Source organism: Scyliorhinus torazame, chromosome 14, assembly GCF_047496885.1.
Source record: "Scyliorhinus torazame isolate Kashiwa2021f chromosome 14, sScyTor2.1, whole genome shotgun sequence".
Classification (NCBI taxonomy): Eukaryota; Metazoa; Chordata; class Chondrichthyes; order Carcharhiniformes; family Scyliorhinidae; genus Scyliorhinus; species Scyliorhinus torazame.
In genome coordinates, this window is record NC_092720.1 from 79,868,884 (window position 1) to 79,887,735 (window position 18,852).

Genomic DNA, 18,852 nt, shown 5'->3' on the forward strand with positions numbered 1-18,852 from the left:
GCTCCAGGGTCCCAGGTTCGATTCCCGCTTGGGCCACTGTCTGTGTGGAATCTGTACGTTCTTCCTGTGTCTGCGTGGGTTTCCTCCGGGTGCTCCAGTTTCCTCCAACAAATCCCGGAAGATGTGCTGTTGGGTAAGTTGGGCATTCTGAATTCTCCCCCCGTGTACCCGAACAGGCGCCGGAATGTGGCTTTTCACAGTGACTTCATTGCAGTGTTAATGTAAGCCTACTTGTGACAATAAAGATTATTATTACATATGGGCAGCACGGTGGTGCAGTGGTTAGCATTTCTGCCTCACGGCGCTGAGGTCCCAGGTTCGATCCCGGCTCTGGGTCACTGTCCATGTGGAGTTTGCACATTCTCCCCGTGTTTGTGTGGGTTTCGCCCCCACAACCCAAAAGATATGCAGGCTAGGTGGATTAGCCATGCTAAATTGCCCCTTAACTGGAAAGAAAAATGAATTGGCTACCGTAAATTTAAATTTAAAAAAATATATATAATAAAGCCTGACGAACAGATAAGGGATGAAATATTCCCAAACAATGACAAAGTGCCATTTTGGGAAAATCGGTGTGAATTGCACCAGCTGTTCCTGCACGATTCTCATCATGATCCTCCCATATTTAGTCATTTTCTTTGGAGCCGGGGTAATTTGCACCAAAAATGTGAAGTGTGGAACCCGAAGTCGCCCGCAAGGCCGGTTCCTCCGAGATCGGGGCCCCATTTTAAAGGCTTCCTGTCCTCAGAATAAACCGACAGCCACCAACCCCCACCTCTTTGATCCCCCACCCTTCTCGTCGGAAAAGATCCTCCCCCTTCTCACTAGCAAAACCCGCCCCCGATGATCAGCAAAGACCCCCTTCTCACCAGCAAAGACCCCCTTCTCACTGGCAAAGACCTTCCCCCCTTCTCGCCGGCAACTCCTCCCCCCCCATAATCGCTATAATCGTTCCCCTCCCGAGTGAGCAACACACCACTCTAGCATGGCCTAACGCCTCTTCCCCCTCAGTCCCCTCCATTCAGGCCCTTTCCCTTCACAGTGCCAACTTGGTACTGTCCCCTGGCCCCTAGCAGTGCTAAACTGGCAGTGCCAACTTGGAAGTGCCAACCTGGCAGCACTGCCAGAGTGATAGAGTGACTGTCCAGCCATGTTGCTGGCCACTCCGAGGCTACAAAGGCCTCTGAGCCCCGTAGCATGGTCATCACATCTATCCAGAAAATTCAACAATGACTGTGAGAAGGTCCTCATTGAGGAACCCTTGCACTTAATATTTGAGTGGTTCCGGCTGCTTCTATAGTGGAAAAATGCATCCATTGCAGGCAAGCGATTCAGGCATCAGAGCTTTAAAAAGACCCAGTCTAAAGCAATTGCTGTCAGACAGAGAACTTTCTAGGAAGCATTTCAGAGTAGAAAAAAATCTACTATAGAAAAATACAGTCAGGCAGGACATCTGCTCAAAAGAGGAAGTATTTCAGAGTTAATGGACCATGAAGTGCTATTAAAAAAACCAAAGCTAATCCCTCCTTTGAGATAGCCTCCAACTGTCAATCAAGAGGCTTGTAATAATCGATGGGATGTGAAATGTAAACAACTAATTAAAAAGGGATGGAAGCAGGCATACTGCAACAGTGAAACCGTAGAGCCTATTGAAAGTTCAAAGGGAATGACGTCCGCTTGTGACTATGGAGTGATTGGTCACATAAAGAGCTGTTCCTGTTAAAAGTCACAGAAAAGGGCTCTTTTTACCCAGGTCCAGGTGGAATTTTGATGAAAAGGCGTAGGTGAATGTTAGAGGAGTAGTTTACCCCTGGAATGGTATGTCTTCCGATCACCGGACCTGGCAGAATACAGTGATAGGTTTGGCTGGAAAGTTTTGTGCTTCACAGACAGTCTCTTCCAGCATGCAGGTGGGGGAGGGGCAAGCTGTAAGGCCCCAGATACAGGAACTGATGACTTTTATCAAGGAGGAATTCCACGAACAGAGGAAAGAAATGCATGAGGATTATGCAAAGGCCATTGCAGAAGCTGTGGCACCCCTGAAGAGTACTTTGGAGCGGATGGACAGGTATTTGGAGGTGCAGAGGTCACAGATTCGGGAGATTGAAGGAGTGATCTCTGACCACAGCGATCGTGTGGTGGCTCTGGAGGCGGAGGTGGAGCTCCTAGGAGGGCATTGAGGGCAAAGGTTGAGGAGCAGGAGAATACCTCGAGAAGACAGAACCTGCGAATAGTGGGCCTGCCTGAAGGAGTGGAAGGTATGAGTGCCACGAGGTACGTCTCGAGGATGCTGGTGGGACTGGTGGCAGAAGGGGTACTAGATAAGGCACCTGAAGTGGACCGAGCGCATAGGTCTCGGAGGCAAAAGCCTAGAGCTGGGGAGCCGCCGCGGGCGGTGATTGTGAGACTCCATAAATTTGTGGAGAAAGAGAAAATTCTACGGTGGGCCAGGAAGAAGCGTAGCTGCGACTGGGAGGGAAATAACGTCCGGATTTATCAGGACATCGGAGCCGAGTTGGCAAAACGACGGGCAGGTTTCAACAAGGCCAAGGCGGTGCTGTACCGGCGGCAGATCAGGGGCGAAATTCTCCCCCAACGGCGCGATGTCCGCCGACTGGTGCCAAAGACGGCGCCAATCAGACGGGCATCGCACCGGCCCAAAGGTGCGGAATGCTCCACATCTTTGGCGGCCTAGCCCCAACATTGAGGGGCTAGGCCGACGCCGGAGGGATTTCCGCCCCGCCAGCTGGCGGAAATGGCGTTTGTTTCCCCGCCAGCTGGCGCGGAAATGCGGCGCATGCGCGGGAGCGTCAGCGGCCGCTGACAGTTTCCCGGCGCATGCGCGGGAGCGTCAGCGGCTGCTGAAAGTTTCCCACGCATGCGCAGTGGGGAGAGTCTCTTCCGCCTCCGCCATGGTGGAGGCTGTAGCGGAGGCGGAAGGGAAAGAGTGCCCCCACGGCACAGGCCCGCCCGCGGATCGGTGGGCCCCGATCGCGGGCCAGGCCACCGTGGGGGCACCCCCCGGGGTCAGATCGCCCCGCGCCCCCCCCCCAGGACCCCGGAGCCCGCCCACGCCGCCTGGTCCCGCCGGTAAATACCAGCTTTGATTTACGCCGGCGGGACAGGCAATTTCTGGGCGGGACTTCGGCCCATCCGGGCCGGAGAATTGATCGGGGGGTCCCGCCAACCGGCGCGGCCTGATTCCCGCCCCTGCCCAATCTCCGGTACCGGAGACTTCGGCGGGGGCGGGGGCGGGATTCACGGCGGCCAACGGCCATTCTCCGACCCGGCGGGGGTCGGAGAATGACGCCCCAGGTTTGGGGTGCTCTACCCGCCGAAATTCTGGGTGACGTTCGGAGGCCGGGAGTATTATTTCGAGACCCCAGAAGTGGCAGAAGACTACATTAAGGAGCATAAACTGGGGGAGAACTGAGTGGACAATGCTTGGGAACCGGGATGCTGGCACTTTGTAATGGTCGGGAGCATGTTTGAAGTGGGTGTAGGGATTGGGGGATTTTCACCTTTTTTGGGGGGGGGGGGCTCTCTTCAATCTTGAGATTGTAAGGAGTTGTAGGGGTGAAAAGTTTATGTGGGGATGGATGTTCCCATCCCCCCTTCTGTTTTATGGGACTGTTTGTGTTTAACATCTGTTTGTTTGCTTTTGGAGAAGGCGACCTGGAGTTCAGGAGAAGTCCTTGTTTGGGTGGGGGAGGGTAAGGCCAGCAGGAGGCCTTCTTTTTTGCGATGAGGAGTGTGGGGGGGGGGGGGGGGGGTGGAGAGAGAGGGGGAGGTCATTAGGATGTGCCTTTGGGAAGGTGCAGCTGCACTAGCAGGTTATGCTGGTGAACGGAAGTGAGGTGGGGGGGGGGGGGAGAAGGCCAAGAGGGGTGGCCAGGGGGAGGGGGGAAAGGGGAAGAGGGGGGGGAAGAAGGGGAAAAGCGGGGGGGGGGTGGTTTCTGTGACGCGGCAGGAGGTGAGAGTTGACATGGTCAAGAGCGAAGAAAGGGGCCATCTGGGATGGGCTAGGTACAGAGTGGAATTAAAGGGGCAGGAGTTAAGTGGGGAAGATGACAGACGGTAGAGGGGATTGGAGACGCAAGCCCATTCCGGGGACTGAATGGGCCGGTTAAAAGGTCGCGGGTGTTCGCGCACCTCAGGAGCTTGAAAGCGGGGGTGGTCTTTTTGTAGGAGACACACCTCCGTGTGAAAGACCAGGTTAGGTTAAGGAAGGGGTGGGTCGGGCAGGTTTTTCACTCGGGGTTTGATTTGAATTCGAGTGGTGTGGCGATTTTAATTAGCCAAAAATTGGGATTCGTGAGTGCGAAGGTGAGGGATCCAGGTGGGAGATATGTGATTGTGAGTGAGGTATTGGAAGGGGCACCGGTAGTGTTGGTAAATGCGTATGCCCCAAATTGGGTTGATGTGGGTTTTATGAGGTTGTTGCTGGCAGCAATCCCGGATTTAGCCACGCACCAGTTGATCATGGGAGGAGATTTTAACTGTGTCCTGGAGCCGAGGGTGGATAGATCGAGCCCCAGGTCGATGGATAGGGTACGAATGGCAAGGGAGCTGGGGGGGCTTTATGGAGAAGATGGGTATGGTGGATCCATGGCGCTTTCAGAACCCAGGGGGGAGTATTCCTTCTTTTCACATGTCTGTAAGGTGTATTCGAGGATTGATTACTTTGTAGTGAGTCGGGAAATTTTGATTGGGGTGGAGGGGGCAGAGTATGCGGGGATTGTTATCTCGGACCATGCACCCCACTGGCTGGATATTCGGTTCAGTACGGGACGAGAGCAGAGGCCGGGGTGGAGGTTTGACTCGGGGTTGTTGGCGGATGGAGGTTTTTGTGATAAGGTGCGGTTGGCGATTAGGGATTATGTGGAGTTCAATCAGAATGGGGAGGTGTCGGCGGGCATTTTTTGTGAAGCACTGAAGGCAGTGGTCCGGGGAGAAATTATCTAATTTACGGTTCGTGCGAATAAGGAAAGGAGGGCGGAACATGACCGTCTAGTGAGCGAGATAGTGGAGGTGGACAGGGAATATTCAAGGGTGCCCACCGTGAAGGGATTGGCGAGGAGGAAAAAGTTGCAGGGGCAATTTGACAGGCTGACAACGAGGAGAGCGGTAGGGCTACTGCGTAGGGCAAGAGGGGTGTAATACGAGTATGGGGAGAAGGCGAGCGGCACGCTGGAGCACCAGCTGCGGAGGCAGGCTGTATTGAAGATCCGGACTGGGGCTGGGGATGTGGTGTCAGAGCCAGGGAAGATAAATGAGGCATTTAGAGAGTATTACCAGGGACTTTATGAGGCAGACCCAGGAGGAGAGGAGGGGGACATGAGGCTGGTTCTGGACGAGCTGGAATTTCCCCAGGTGGAGGAAGCAAACAGGCAGGCGTTGGAGGAGACCCTGGGGCTGAGGGAGGTGCTGGATAGTATCAGGGGTATGAAGTCGGGGAAGGCCCCTGGGCCGGATGGGTAACCCAGCAGAATTTTATAAGGAATTTGCGGCGGACCTGGCACCACATTTGTTGGGGGCGTTTAATGAAGCACTAGAGAGGGAGAGTTGCCGGAGACGATGAAGCAGGCAGTAATCACACTAATCCCAAAACAAGGGAAGGATCCGGTGGAATGTGGGTTGTATAGTCCCATATCACTATTGAACACGGATGTGAAAGTATTGGCGAAGTTGTTGGCGAGGAGGATGGAGGATTGTGTCCCGGGGGTGGTTACAGAAGATCAAACAGGCTTCGTGAAGGGCAGGCAGCTCACGAGTATTATAAGACGGCTGTTGAATGTGGTGATGAATCCGTCGAGGGCTCTGGTACCGGGGGTGGTGGTGTCCATGGACGCGGAGAAAGCATTTGATCGGGTGGTGTGGCGGTACTTGTTCGTAGTTTTGGGAAGGTTTGGGTTTGGGCCGTGATTTGTGGCATGGGTGCGGATGCTGTATGTGGCGCAAAGAGCGAGGGTGAGGACGAATGATATGAGCTCACAAAGCTTTGACTTACACAGCGGTATGAGGCAGGGGTGCCCGTTGTTGCCGCTGCTGTTTGCGCTGGCCATGGAGCCATTGGCGATGGCTCTCAGGGGGTCAGCAGAGTGGCAGGGGATAATGAGGGGGCAGAGGGAGCATCGGGTGTCGCTCTATGCCGATGACCTCTTGCTGTATGTTTCGAATTCGTTGGAGAGCATGGGAAGGATTATGGGCCTGTTGGGGAGGTTTGGAGGGTTCTCAGTATACAAGCTGAATGTAGGGAAAAGCGAGGTAATCCCAGTGAATGAGCTGGCACAGCGGGCTAATTTAGGGGGGATGCCATTTACGGTAGCGAGGGATAGGTTTAGGTACTTGGGGCTTCAGGTAGAGAGGGAATGGACGCGGCTCCATAAGTGGAACTTAACAAAGCTGGTGGAGGAGGCCAAGGAGGATCTTAAGAGGTGGGATACACTGCACTTAATGTTGGCGGGGAGGGTCCAAGTGGTGAAAATGAATATTCTGCCGAGGTTCTTGTTTATCTTTCAGGCTCTCCCGATCTTTATACCAAAGGCCTTTTTCGGAAAGTGGACACAATCATCTCTGACTTTGTATGGGCGAGGAAGGTGCCGAGGGTGGGGAGGACCCTGCTACAGAGGTAGAGGCAGCAGGGGGGGTTGGTATTGCCAAACTTGCTTCATTATTATTGGGCGGTGAATGTGGACAAGGTGCGGCGGTGGTGGGAAGGACAAGGGGTAGAGTTGGTTAGGATGGAGGAGGAATCTTGTAAGTGGTCTAGTTTGAGGGTTATGGTGACGGCAGCATTGCCAATGGCTCCGAGTAGGTATTCAGGGAGCCCAGTGGTGCAGTCCACGGTGAAGATATGGAATCAGCTGAGGAGGCATTTTAGGGTGGAAGGGATGTCGGTGCTAACGCTGCTATGCGAGAATCATGGGTTTGAGCCGGGGGGGATGGATAGTGTATACAGGAGGTGGAGGGAAGTGGGGCTGGTCAAGGTGAGGGATTTGTATTTGGAGGAAGGGTTCGCCAGTCTGGAGGAGCTAAGGGAGAGGGTTAGCTGCCAAGGGGTAGTGAGTTCAGGTATCTACAGGTTAGGGACTTTGCACGAAAGGTCTGGAAGGGGTTCCCTAGATTGCCGGGATACACCCTGCTGGAGCGACTGCTGCTTCCGGATGTGGAAGGGGAGGGAAGAATTGGGGATATATATAAGTGGCTGGGGAAGCAGGGAGGCGAGCGGGTGGTGAAGACTAAAGGGAAATGGGAAGCGAAGTTGGGAATGGAGATCAATTGGGGAGTATGGAGTGAGGCACTGTGAAGGGTAAACGGGACCTCCTCTTGTGCAAGGATGAGCCTGATACAGTTTAAGGTGGTGCACAGGGTGCATATGACTTGGGTGAGAATGAGTGGGTTCTTTCAGGGGGTAGCAGATGAGGGTGAGAGATGTGGGTGGGGGCCAGCGAATCACACGCGCATGTTTTGGGGTTGTGAAAAAGTGGGAAGATTCTGGGCGGGAGTGTTCGCGGTCTTAGCCAGGATAATGGAGGAGGGAGTGGACCCGGACTCTTCGGTGGCGATATTTGGGGTTTCAGAGAAGCAGAGAAGCTGGAACTCATGGAGAGGAGGAAGGCCAATGTCTTGGCCTCCGCCTCTCTGATTGCACGGTGACAAATTTTGTTGGCGTGGTGGTCGGCATCGCCACCGGGGGTAGCAGCATGGTTGGGTGACCTGTGTGACTTCCTGCAGTTAGAGAAGATAAAGTATGAGTTAAGGGACTCTTCAGGGGAATTTAAGAAAAGGTGGGGGATGTTTGTGACCGTGTTTGAGGAGATGTTCGCCGGGGGGGGGGGGGGGGGGGGGGGGGGGGGGTGAAAAAGGAGAAAAATCTGTACAAACTGTCTAGTTGATTGTTGGGAAGAATGTTTCCTGGGGTGTTTATTTGCTGTAACCTACTTTGATACAAGTTTGAATAAAATGTGTTTAAAAAAAAAGAAAGTTCAAAGGGAATAGAATAGCATATAAACAACCAAGTACAAAGGGGGAAAAGAAGGCAATCTAAATATTGAGACCACAGAGCCTATTGAAACTCCAGGGGGAGTGAAACGCTTCTCTATGAAACAAGCTCTGTCCTGTGAGAGGATTTTAGGGCAGAGAGGCTATAGCTGTGCTTTGCCCTGTTGTGGGGTGCTAAACATGAAAGAAAGCAGGTTTAAAGGCTTCACAGACACAATGCAACCCCTATCCCATGGGACCTGGCCCCCTCCAGCCCAGCCCAAGCTTCCCAAATCTCAGCTCCTTTGAAGGATTCCCCCCACAGTATCTGGCTAGTGACTGCTGTGTCCTTGTGCTCCTTGGAGGTAAGTGGAGAGGGATACTCACCTCCTTTCACCCTCTCGGAATCCATGGCGCCTGGTCACCATTGAAGCACTATCAATCACGACGAGACGAGAGTAGAGAGTAATCGAGGCTTTATTAAGCAGAGATGTGTAGCCATTTCGGCAGCAGCTCGGTGAGCACACACATTTATACTCTGCCTACTGGGTGGAGCTAGCAGGCAGGGATCTACCCCCGTACCTGTAGTACAGGAGCCTTACCGTATTACCTCTCATATACGTATTATGTAAACAGTGGTGACTACCACAACCACTTTTAAGGACTAATAGTGATTTGCGCCCAGGTGACTTCCTGCTGAGGGGGTGGGAGAAAACTGGGAGGCCGCTGCATTCAATTTGCGAGAGGTCTCATTGCAGCAGAGGTAGGAAGGCAGGAAGACCCCCACCTGACATCCTCCTGCCTGATTAAAGGCCCACGACATCCAAATCTGCTCAGGAATGGGCATTAAATCCAAATCAAAAAGTCTATGCTGTCCAAATGTTAAAGTGGTATTAAACAGAATTTTTTTGTAATTTTGGCATAACGACATTATAAACAGAATATATGCAGGAACCCCCTCTTTACCCTTGGGGTCTTTCCGGCCCACACAAAGCTCATGATGTTCCTGTCCATCTTCTTAAAAAAGGTCTTTGCAATCAGTATGGGGAGGCACTGAAACACAAAAAGAAACCTCGGGAGGACCACCATTTTAACCGCCTGCACCCTGCCCGCCAATGACAGGGGCACCATATCCCACCTCTTAAAGTCCTCCTCCATCTGCACTACCAGTCGTGTCAAGTTAAGCTAATGCAAGGTTCCCCAGTCCCTGGTCACCTGGATCCCTAAATACCGGAAATCTCTTGTTACCCTCCTCAGCGGCAGCTCGTCTATTCCCCTGCCCTGTTCCCCGGGGTGCATCACAAACAGTTCACTCTTCCCCATATTCAGTTTGTATCCCGAAAACTCTCCAAACTCCCTGAGTGTCTGCATTATCTCAGGCATCCCTTCCACTGGGTCCGCGACATATAACGGCAGATCATCCAAGTATAATGACACCCGATGTTCTTCTCCTCCTCTAAGTACCCCTCTCCACTTCCTAGAGCCGCTCAGCGCTATGGCCAATGGCTCAATTGCCAACGCAAACAGTAACGGGGACAGGGGGCACCCCTGTCTTGTGCCCCTAAATATTCGGATGTAGTCGGATCGTTGCCTGTTCGTAATCACACTTGCCACCGGGGCCCCGTATAGGAGCCGAACCCATCTAATGAACCCCTCTCCAAATCCAAATCTCTTCAGTACCTCCCACAAGTAGTCCCACTCCACTCTATCAAATGCCTTCTCTGCATCCATAGCCACCACTATCTCCGCCTCCCCCTCCGGTGGGGGCATCATCATCACCCCCAACAACCTCCATATATTGGTATTCAATTGCCTCCCTTTAACAAATCCTGTTTGGTCACCATGCACCACCCCAGGGACACAGTCCTCTATCCTTGTCGCCATCACTTTGGCCAATAACTTGGCATCTACGTTCAGGAGGGAGATGGGCCTGTATGACCTGCACTGCAGCGGGTCTTTGTCTCTTTTCAGGATCAGCGATATCGTCGCCTCCGACATCGTTATAGAAAGTTTTTTAATAGCATATGATGTCAATTAAGTTATTCCTTTTAAAAGCGACTGCTAAAATGACTGATAACTTTCAATTTATCTTTAAAAATTCAAATTCTGATCTTTGTTTTGCAGAATGTTTTCAGTGTCCTGAAGATTACTGGTCGAATAAAAAGAAGGATATGTGTGTACCGAAGGAGGTGGAATTCCTATCTTTCCATGAACCATTGGCGGGTGTTTTACTATTTTTTTCAATATTAGGGATTATTATCTCTGTAGCTATTATTGTGATATTTATCAAGTTCATGAATACACCCATTGTCAGAGCTAATAACTATGAGCTGAGTTTCCTCCTGCTATTTTCTTTAACGTTGTGTTTTTTGACATCTGTTACATTTATTGGTAAGCCTTCAGCCGAATTTTGTGTCCTCCGTCAAATGGGGTTTGGCACTAGCTTTTCCTTGTCCCTCTCATGCATCCTTGTTAAAACAATAGTGGTAGTACTGGCTTTTACAATGACAACACCCCACCAAAATGTGTTAAAACGCTTTCGGCCCATGCATCACCGTATGATTGTTGCAGCCATAACACTCATTCAAATAAGCATCTGTGTTGGTCTTTTGCTGTCATCATCACTTTCTGTGGAGAAAAACACAATGGCTGTGGTTGGAAAAATTATTCTCGAATGCAGCAACGGATCTGAGCATGCTTATTTCGGTAATTTGGGATATGTTGGGCTCTTAGCTCTTCTCTGCTTTGTTTTGGCATTCCTGGCCCGAAAATTGCCCAACAATTTCAACGAAGCCAAATTTATCACTTTTAGCCTGTTGATCTTTTTTGCAGTGTGGATATCCTTCCTACCAGCTTACTTCAGTACTAAAGGAAAATATTTAGTTGCAATAGAAATATTTGCTATCCTGGCCTCAAGCTTTGGTCTTCTTGCTTGTATTTTCTTTCCGAAATGTTACGTTGTTTTGCTGAGGCCTGAGTTGAACACAAAACGTGGTCTGATGGGTCGTGCACCTCAAACAGGAGAATCCAACCTCAAAACCTAGAGCTCCTTTAAAAGCTATCTCTTTGACCAAGCTTTTAGTTACCCACATAATATCTTCTTCTTTGGCTTGGCTTATACTTCTGTGAAAAACTTTGGACATTCTGTTTGTTAAAGGTGCTGTGCAAAAGCATGTCGTTGTTGTTGCTGTTAAACTAAACCTCAGGCACTGAGATCAATTGAAAGTAGGATGCAAATAACTGTGCTTTATTATTTTAATGAAGTTCTTCAGGAAGAAAATATGGATAAATTAAACAGTGGGACTTTTAAAATTTAAGAGCTTTGTACAAATGTGATTCTTTAAAAAAAATATTTTATTCAAGGCATTTTCATATAAACAAACAAAAGCAGAAGAACAACCATACAATATTATAAACAATCCACCCCCACTCCCCTCTCTGCTCCCCTGTTACCACCCCCTCCTCATCTCCCACCTTCCCATTTTAACCCCCTTACCCCCCTCATCCCCTCCCCTCCTGCTGACCCCTCAAACCCCCTTCAAGACATCAATAAACAGCTTCCATTTCCGGTTGAACCCATCCACTGACGCCCTCTAGACAAACCTGACCTTCTCCAGCCTCAGGAATTCTGCCAGGTCTCTTGCCCATATCCCTGCTTTTGGCGGCTCCGAATCCCACCACCCGAGCAGAATCCGTCTCCAGGCTATCAAGGACATCGGCCTCTCTCACCCCCTGGACTCCTGGGTCTTCCGACAACCCGAATATCGCCACCTCTGGACTCGGAACCACTTCCACCCCCAAAATCTCGGACATTACGTCCGCGAATCCCTGCCAGATCCCCATCAACCTTGGACATGCCCAGAACATGTGGATGTGATTCACAGGCCTTCCCGCACATCACCCACAACCATCCTCTACCCACTCAAAGAACCTACTCATCCTTGTTACCATCATATGTGCCCTATGCATCACTTTAGACTGGATGAGGCTTAGCCTCACACATGACGAGGGCGCATTCACCCTCCGCAACGTCTTACACCCTCCTCCCTCCCAGCTCCTCCTCGCACTCGCGCTTTATGTCCCCCACCATGTTCCCCCTCCCAATCCATCAACTCCTTATAGACATCGAACATCGGACACCTCGCCTATCTCATCCCTCGACAGCACCTTGTCTTGCAACCCCAGGGGCGGCAGCCCAGGAAAGGACGGCAGCACTCTCAATACGAAGTCCCGGACCTGCAGGTACCTAAAACTGCTCCACCTGGGCAACTCGTACTCTTCCTCCAGGTCCTCCACCTCATAAGTTTGCCCCTATGAACAGATTGGCAAATCGCTCAATCCCTGCCTGCCGCCACCATCGAAAGCTCTTATCCAACCCCATCGGCGCAAACCTATCATTATCACAGATCGGCTCCTACACAGAGGCACCCTTCAGGCCCAAATGTTGCCTCCACTGCCCCCACACCCTTTTGGCCGACACCACCACTGGGCTCACTGAGTACCTGGCTGTGAGAATGGCAGAGGTGCCGACAACAGAGTCCTCAAGCATGTTCCCCTACACAATGTCGCCTCCATCTGACCCCATGCCGACACCTCCCCCACAACCCAATTCCTAACCGTGGCAATATTCACCGTCCAGTAGTAATTCGTCATGTTCAGAAGTGCCAGCACCGCCCCACCCCCCTCCCATCCCCTTGCCCCCACCAAGAAAGCCCTCCTAATCCGCAGGGTCTTCCACACCCACAGAAACCCAGAATCAGCGCATTGATCTTAAAAAATGAGTTTGGGACGAAGATTGGGAGTTTCTGAAACACAAACAGAAACCTTAGCAGCACTGTCATTTTTACTGTCTGCACACACCCTGCCAGCGACAGCGGCAGCACATCCCACCTGTTGAAATCCACTTTCATCTGTTCCACTAGCCGAGCCAGGTTCAACCTGTGCAGCTGCGCCCAGCCCCGGGTCACCTGGATACCCAAATATCTAAAGCTCGCCCCCACCACTCTAAATGGCAATTCTCCTAACCTCCTCGCCTGCCTCCTAGCCTTAATTGGGAATACCTCGCTCTTTCCCATATTGAACTTGTACCCTGAAAACCAGACAATTTCCTTTAAAATCTCCATGATGCCTTGGATATACAGCAACAGGCCGCCAGTGTACAATGAGACCCTGTGCAGGATGCCCCCCCCTCCCCCACCCCGCTCAATCCCTCTCCAGTATCGACGCTCTAAGCGCCATTGTCAGTGGCTCTATCGCCTAGGTGAAAAGCAATGGGGGGGCACCCCTGCCTCGTCTCCCAATGAAGCCCAAAATACCCCTAACTCTCACTCGTTGCCTTATACATCAACTGGACCCAATTTACAAACCCCTGCCCGAACCTGAACCGCCCCAGCACCTCCAGCAGGTAATCCCACTCCTCCCAGTCGAATGCCTTCTCTGTGTCCATCGTCACCTCCACTACCTTCACCTCCTGCCCCTCCGAAGGCATCATGATTACATTAAGCGGCCTCCTCACGTTCGCCGCCAACTGCCTCCCCTTCACAAAACCCGTTTGATCCTCGCCTATCATCCCCGGGATGTAGGCCTCGATTCGCGAGGCCAACACCTTTGTCAACAGCTTGGCATCTACATTCAGTAATAATATTGGGCAGTACGACCCACACTGCTCCGGGTCATTATCCTTCTTTAATATCAGGGTGATGGAAGCCTGTGACAATGTAGGGGGGAGTTACCTCTTGCTTCATTATACGCCCACACGAGCAGTGTCTCCAGATCTGCCCCAAACATTTGGTAAAATTCCATTGGGAACCCTTCCGGCCCCGGGATCCCTGCCTGCATCACCCCCATACTGTTCAACACCTCCCTCAACCCAATTGGGGCCCCCAGTCCCTGAACCAACTCCTCATTTACTGTGGGAAACTACAGCCCATCCAAAAAGTGCTCCATTCTGTCCTTCCCAGCCAGCAGCTCAGACCCATATAGCCTTCTATAAAACGGCGCAAACAAGCCATTCAGCCCCGCCAGGTCCATCACCACCTTGCCCTTATCATCCCTCACTCTGCCAATCTCCCTTGCCACCTCTTGCTTCCTCAACTGATGGGCCAACATCCTGCTCATCTTCTCCCTGTACTTATATGCTGCCTCTGTTGTGGGAAGCTAGGAAGGAAAGGTGCCTGAAGATTGGAGCTCAGCAAATGTTGTGCCCTTGTTTAAGAAGGGCTGTAGGGATAAGCCAGGGAACTACAGACCAGTGAGCCTTACTTCTGTAGTGGGTAAGTTGTTAGAAGGTATTCTGAAGGACAGGATCTACAGTAATTTAGACAGGCAAGGGCTAATTATGGAAAGTCAGCAAGGCTTTGTCAGGAGAAAGTCATGTCTCACAAATTGGATTGTGTTTTTTGAAGGGGTAACCAAGAAGGTAGATGAGGGCAATGCGGTCGACGTTGTCCACAAGGACTTTAGCAAGGCCTTTGACAAGGTACCGTTTGGTAGGTTGTTGCAAAAGGTTAAATCTCATGGTGAGATCATGGCCCAGATTCAATGGTACTTGGTGCCAGAAATGAGCCCCCATTTGATGCCTGGCATTACTGGCTCCCTCACCGTCTGATTCACCTGACACGTGCCTGAGCAGCTCACCGTTAACGAGGGGGGGGGGGGGGGGCGTCAATATCTGTAGCTAGGGTAAATAGAAAGCAGTCACAGTGAAATGCTCACTATTAAAACATGTCACACATCAGACATGTCAAGCCTCTGCCACGTTCATCTTCACAGCAGACCTGCCCGCACTCTCGCCCCCTGTTGCCCTCTGCACCGCCACCCGCCCCCACAAACACCTGGGCACAGTGGTCGAAGATCAAAAGCCCCCGACGCTGACCCCGTTCAGAGGATGGGTGTGAGCGCACTGTCAGTATAAAGACAAGAATCAGACAATTGCAGAATCCGAGGAGCACCAGAGCTTTTCCACAGAGCGAGTTAGCATCACTCTCCTGCCTTGTATAGGGGCCCGCTGACAATGCCGACACAGACCCATCACCCGGGAGTGATGTTACACAGACTCTTGGAGGGTAGAACAGGGTGTTTGGGAAGCAGCGGTATGATGGGGAGGGGAGTGAGGAATACGGGGGTGGGAAAGGTGGGTAAATTGGGGGAATGGGAATTCATAGAATTTACAGTGCAGAAGGAGGCCATTCAGCCCATCGGCCCTGCACCCGGCCCTTGGAAAGGGCACCCTAACTAAGCCCATACCTCCCTGTCCCCATAACCCAGTAACCCCACCCAATATTTTTGGGACACTAAAGGCAATTTAACATGGTCAATCCACCTAACATGCACATCTTTGGACTGAGGGAGGAAACCGGAGCACCCGGAGGAAACCCACGCAGACAGGGGAGAACGTGCAGACTCTCCACAGTGACCCAAGCAGGAATCGAACCTGGGACCCAGGCGCTGTGAAGCAACAGTGCTAACCACTGTGCTCTCTTGCCACCCCATGGGGAATGGGGAAAGGAGGGGATGGTGGGTAGATAAGGGCGAGGGGAATGGTGGGGAGGGGGAAAGGAGATTGGGCAGATGGGTTGGGGGGAGGGGAATGAGGGAAGGGATGGAGATGGGAGGAGTTGAGCTGATGGACACTGCCTTGTCCGAGGAGAATCTGGAGACGATGAGGGCCTCCCTGGTACTCCTGGCATGTTGGACCCTCCGGCTCCTCCTCCTCCTTCTCCTCCTGTAGCATGCCACCCCGCTGCTGTGCCAGGTTGTGGAGAGCACAGAAGACCGCCACAAAGCAGGAGACCCTTTGGGGGGGTGTACTGCAAAGCACCGCCAGAGCAGTCAAGGTACGGAACCGCATTTTTAGCAGCCCGATGCACCGCTCAATGACAGCACGGATGGCAGCGTGGGCCATGTTGTTTCGGGTCTCCAACATGGTCTAAGGCCTCTGCACCAGCGTCATCAGCAATGACCTCAGCGGTAATCCTTGTCCCCCACGAGTTGACCTGTCATCCTGGGGTGGTACACGAAGACACCGGGGATCTCTGAGTGCCCCAGAATATAGCTGTCATGCATGCTTCCTGGGTATCATGATGCGAGCATGATACGGTGCTCGCTGGGTGACATGCGTGCCATTCATCGCCTCCTGGATCTTGGGCATCCCAGGGATGGCAGTGAGTCCTGTACCCAAGGCATCATGATGGACCTGGTCCAACTCGAATGTGATAGAGCCTGATGCCCAGGCATACAGAGCACCTGTCACTTCGCGATACACCTGTGGGCGGAAGCCCCCGCTCGAGCCCTGGAATGACCCGGTGGCATAAAGGTTTAGGGCTGCAATGAACTTCATTGCCACTGGAGCAGGTGCCTTCCTCCTCCACAGGGCGCCATGTCCGCGAGGATGTGCTGTCTCCCTGCTGAGACGCAGTCTTCTGCGGCACATTGACTCCGTCAGCTCATTGAATGACCAACGACGCCTGTACACCTTGGGCCATTGCTGGCCTCCCCTTATGGATCCCTCCTCAGCCTGATGGGCAGCTGGGTCTTCGGGGTGTGTGGTGGTCCCCTGCACATGGGATGCCACCTCCAGCCTGCGTTGTCGCCGTTGCTTTCTACAGCGTCTGCCCACCTCGGCTGCCACATGCAACCAAAGGGCAGCCTCTGCGGGAGCAACTCCAGCAAACATAGTTTTATCTGGAAGGAATTGGAGATGGAGAGAGACCAACAGTTAGGGCTTCCATCCTGGGACACTCAAATCTCTCAAGCGCCCCCCATCCTTAACAGTCCCACCTCCTCTCAGAATCTCATCCAGTGAACCAGTTGTGCTGGCAAACCTTGCCCTGCATACTCACCCCTGACCACATCAGGAACACCTAGACCTCTGCCGGGAGCATTAGGGAGACCGTGCTTAGCTGCCCTCCGCTCATCCAGACACACCCTATGGCCGCGAGAGGATCCTCAATGTTGAAGCTTTGCTTTTTAATGTCTGATTGTTGTCAGCAGCCATTATGGGGCTGACGTTCCGAGAGTGTTCACTGTTCAGGCTTCAATGGTTGCTGGACATGCAGTGTACTAATCATTCTCTGAGGCGTGGCACATGTGCCCTCGAGGAGGCACTTGAGAGTTGAGGAGTGTGAAGTGCTCTCACAACTAACGAGACTAATTCCTCATTTGAAATAGCCTTCAGCTGTGAAGCTAGAAGCTGCTGACACAAAGGGAGTGAAATTGAATTTCAGGATAGAAGCTGCAGCTGGCTTTGGCCTGGAAGAGTTTAGTAGGGCAGGCAGGCTGCAGTTGTTATGGGTCTCCACAATATTTAAAAATGGCTTGAAGACCTCACAGACACAAAGCCCCCCTGCCCTCCCCGGGCTTAGAGGTGACACCTGACCTGGAACAGACCCTTCACCAAACCCAACCCCCCTGAGGGGTACCAAGCCGCTGTGGAAGCAGCTTCGGTGCCCATGAGCTGCATGCTAGAAAATGGAAATGTCTCCTCGCTTAGCTTCAGTAGCCATCATGCCAGTTTCACGTTTTTTTAAGAGGAGCACTAAATGACGCTCACGTGACTTCCTGCTGGGGAGTCAGGTAATTCCGGGAGGGTAATTCATTCTTGTGAATAAGATTGAAATGAATGCAAATGAGGGTCATTGATATTCTCTACATATTTGGGTGTGATCCGGAATTCGCCATCGGGAGCGGGCCGGGTGAATCGCCAGGTGGGTCAAGCCCAGCGCGAATCACGATTTTTCCCTCAACCGCTAATCACCCGGCGTGCCCAAATCCACGCCTGCCGCAACACGGTCGCTGAATCGTGCCCAGGGACAGACGTTAATTTGGTGCAACAGTGGAAAATGGCCGATAGTTCGTTGGCAGTCATTTTGCTCTCTTGATTTTTATTGCCATTGACTTTAAGAAATGGCTCAGCAGGGTAGTTGGAAGGATGTGTCTCAATGAAGGGTTCTTGAGGTATTCATGGTCAGCAACCTCTGGGAACTGAGACCTGAGAATGCCTGGCTGCAGACTGCAGTAACTGGCATGCCGCTGGGGCAGTCTGGTCCAGCTCGCTTCCTTGCTTTCTGGCTTTCTTTGGCTCATGGGCAGCAAGGATCCAGGTGTGCAGTCATTCTGATTGATGACAAAATGGTTCCTGCAATCAGGCTGAAGCTCAGTACCCCAACTGATTTGCAGGAGAAAAGACTGTTAGAGGTCCGTTTGACAACCTATCTTAACCAGTCCAGGAACCAAAAGTCTGCAATAGCCAAGCATGAATCTCCTACAAGGGGGCTCAGAACAAAGAACAAAGAAAAGTACAGCACAGGAACAGGCCCTTCGGCCCTCCAAGCCTGTGCTGACTATACTGCCTGTCTAAACAAAAATCTTCTACACTTCTTGGGTCCGTATCCCTCTATTCCCATCCTATTCATGTATTTGTCAAGATGTCCCTTAAATGTCACTATTGTCCCTGCTTCCACCACCTCCTCCGGTAGCGAGTTCCAGGCACCCACTACCCTCTGTGTAAAAATCTTGCCTCGTACATCTACTCTAAACCTTGCCCCTCGCACCTTAAACCTATGCCTCCTAGTAATTGGCCCCTCTACCCTGGGGAAAAGCCTCTGACTATCCACTCTGTCTATGCCCCTCATAATTTTGTATACCTCTATCAGGTCGGCCCTCAACCTCCGTCGTTCCAGTGAGAACAAACCAAGTTTATTCAACCGCTTCTCATAGCTAATGCCCTCCATACCAGGCAACATCCTGGTAAATCTCTTCCGCACCCTCTCTAAAGCCTCCACATCCTTCTGGTGGTGTGGCGAACAGAATTGAACACTATACTCCAAGTGTGGCCTAATTAAGGTTCTATACAGCTGCAACATGACTTGC

General features: G+C 51.9%; 1 protein-coding gene across 1 annotated transcript in view; it reads left to right on the forward strand.

The window, feature by feature from the left end:
* Positions 1-11,222, forward strand: part of LOC140389037 (extracellular calcium-sensing receptor-like) — a 30,545-nt gene extending 19,323 nt beyond the window's left edge. The window contains exon 7 of the mRNA XM_072473201.1: positions 10,108-11,222. Coding sequence (XP_072329302.1) covers positions 10,108-11,027 — 920 coding nt within the window. The 3' untranslated portion in view covers positions 11,028-11,222. The remainder of the gene's footprint in view (positions 1-10,107) is intronic.
* Positions 11,223-18,852: the final 7,630 nt, after the last annotated feature.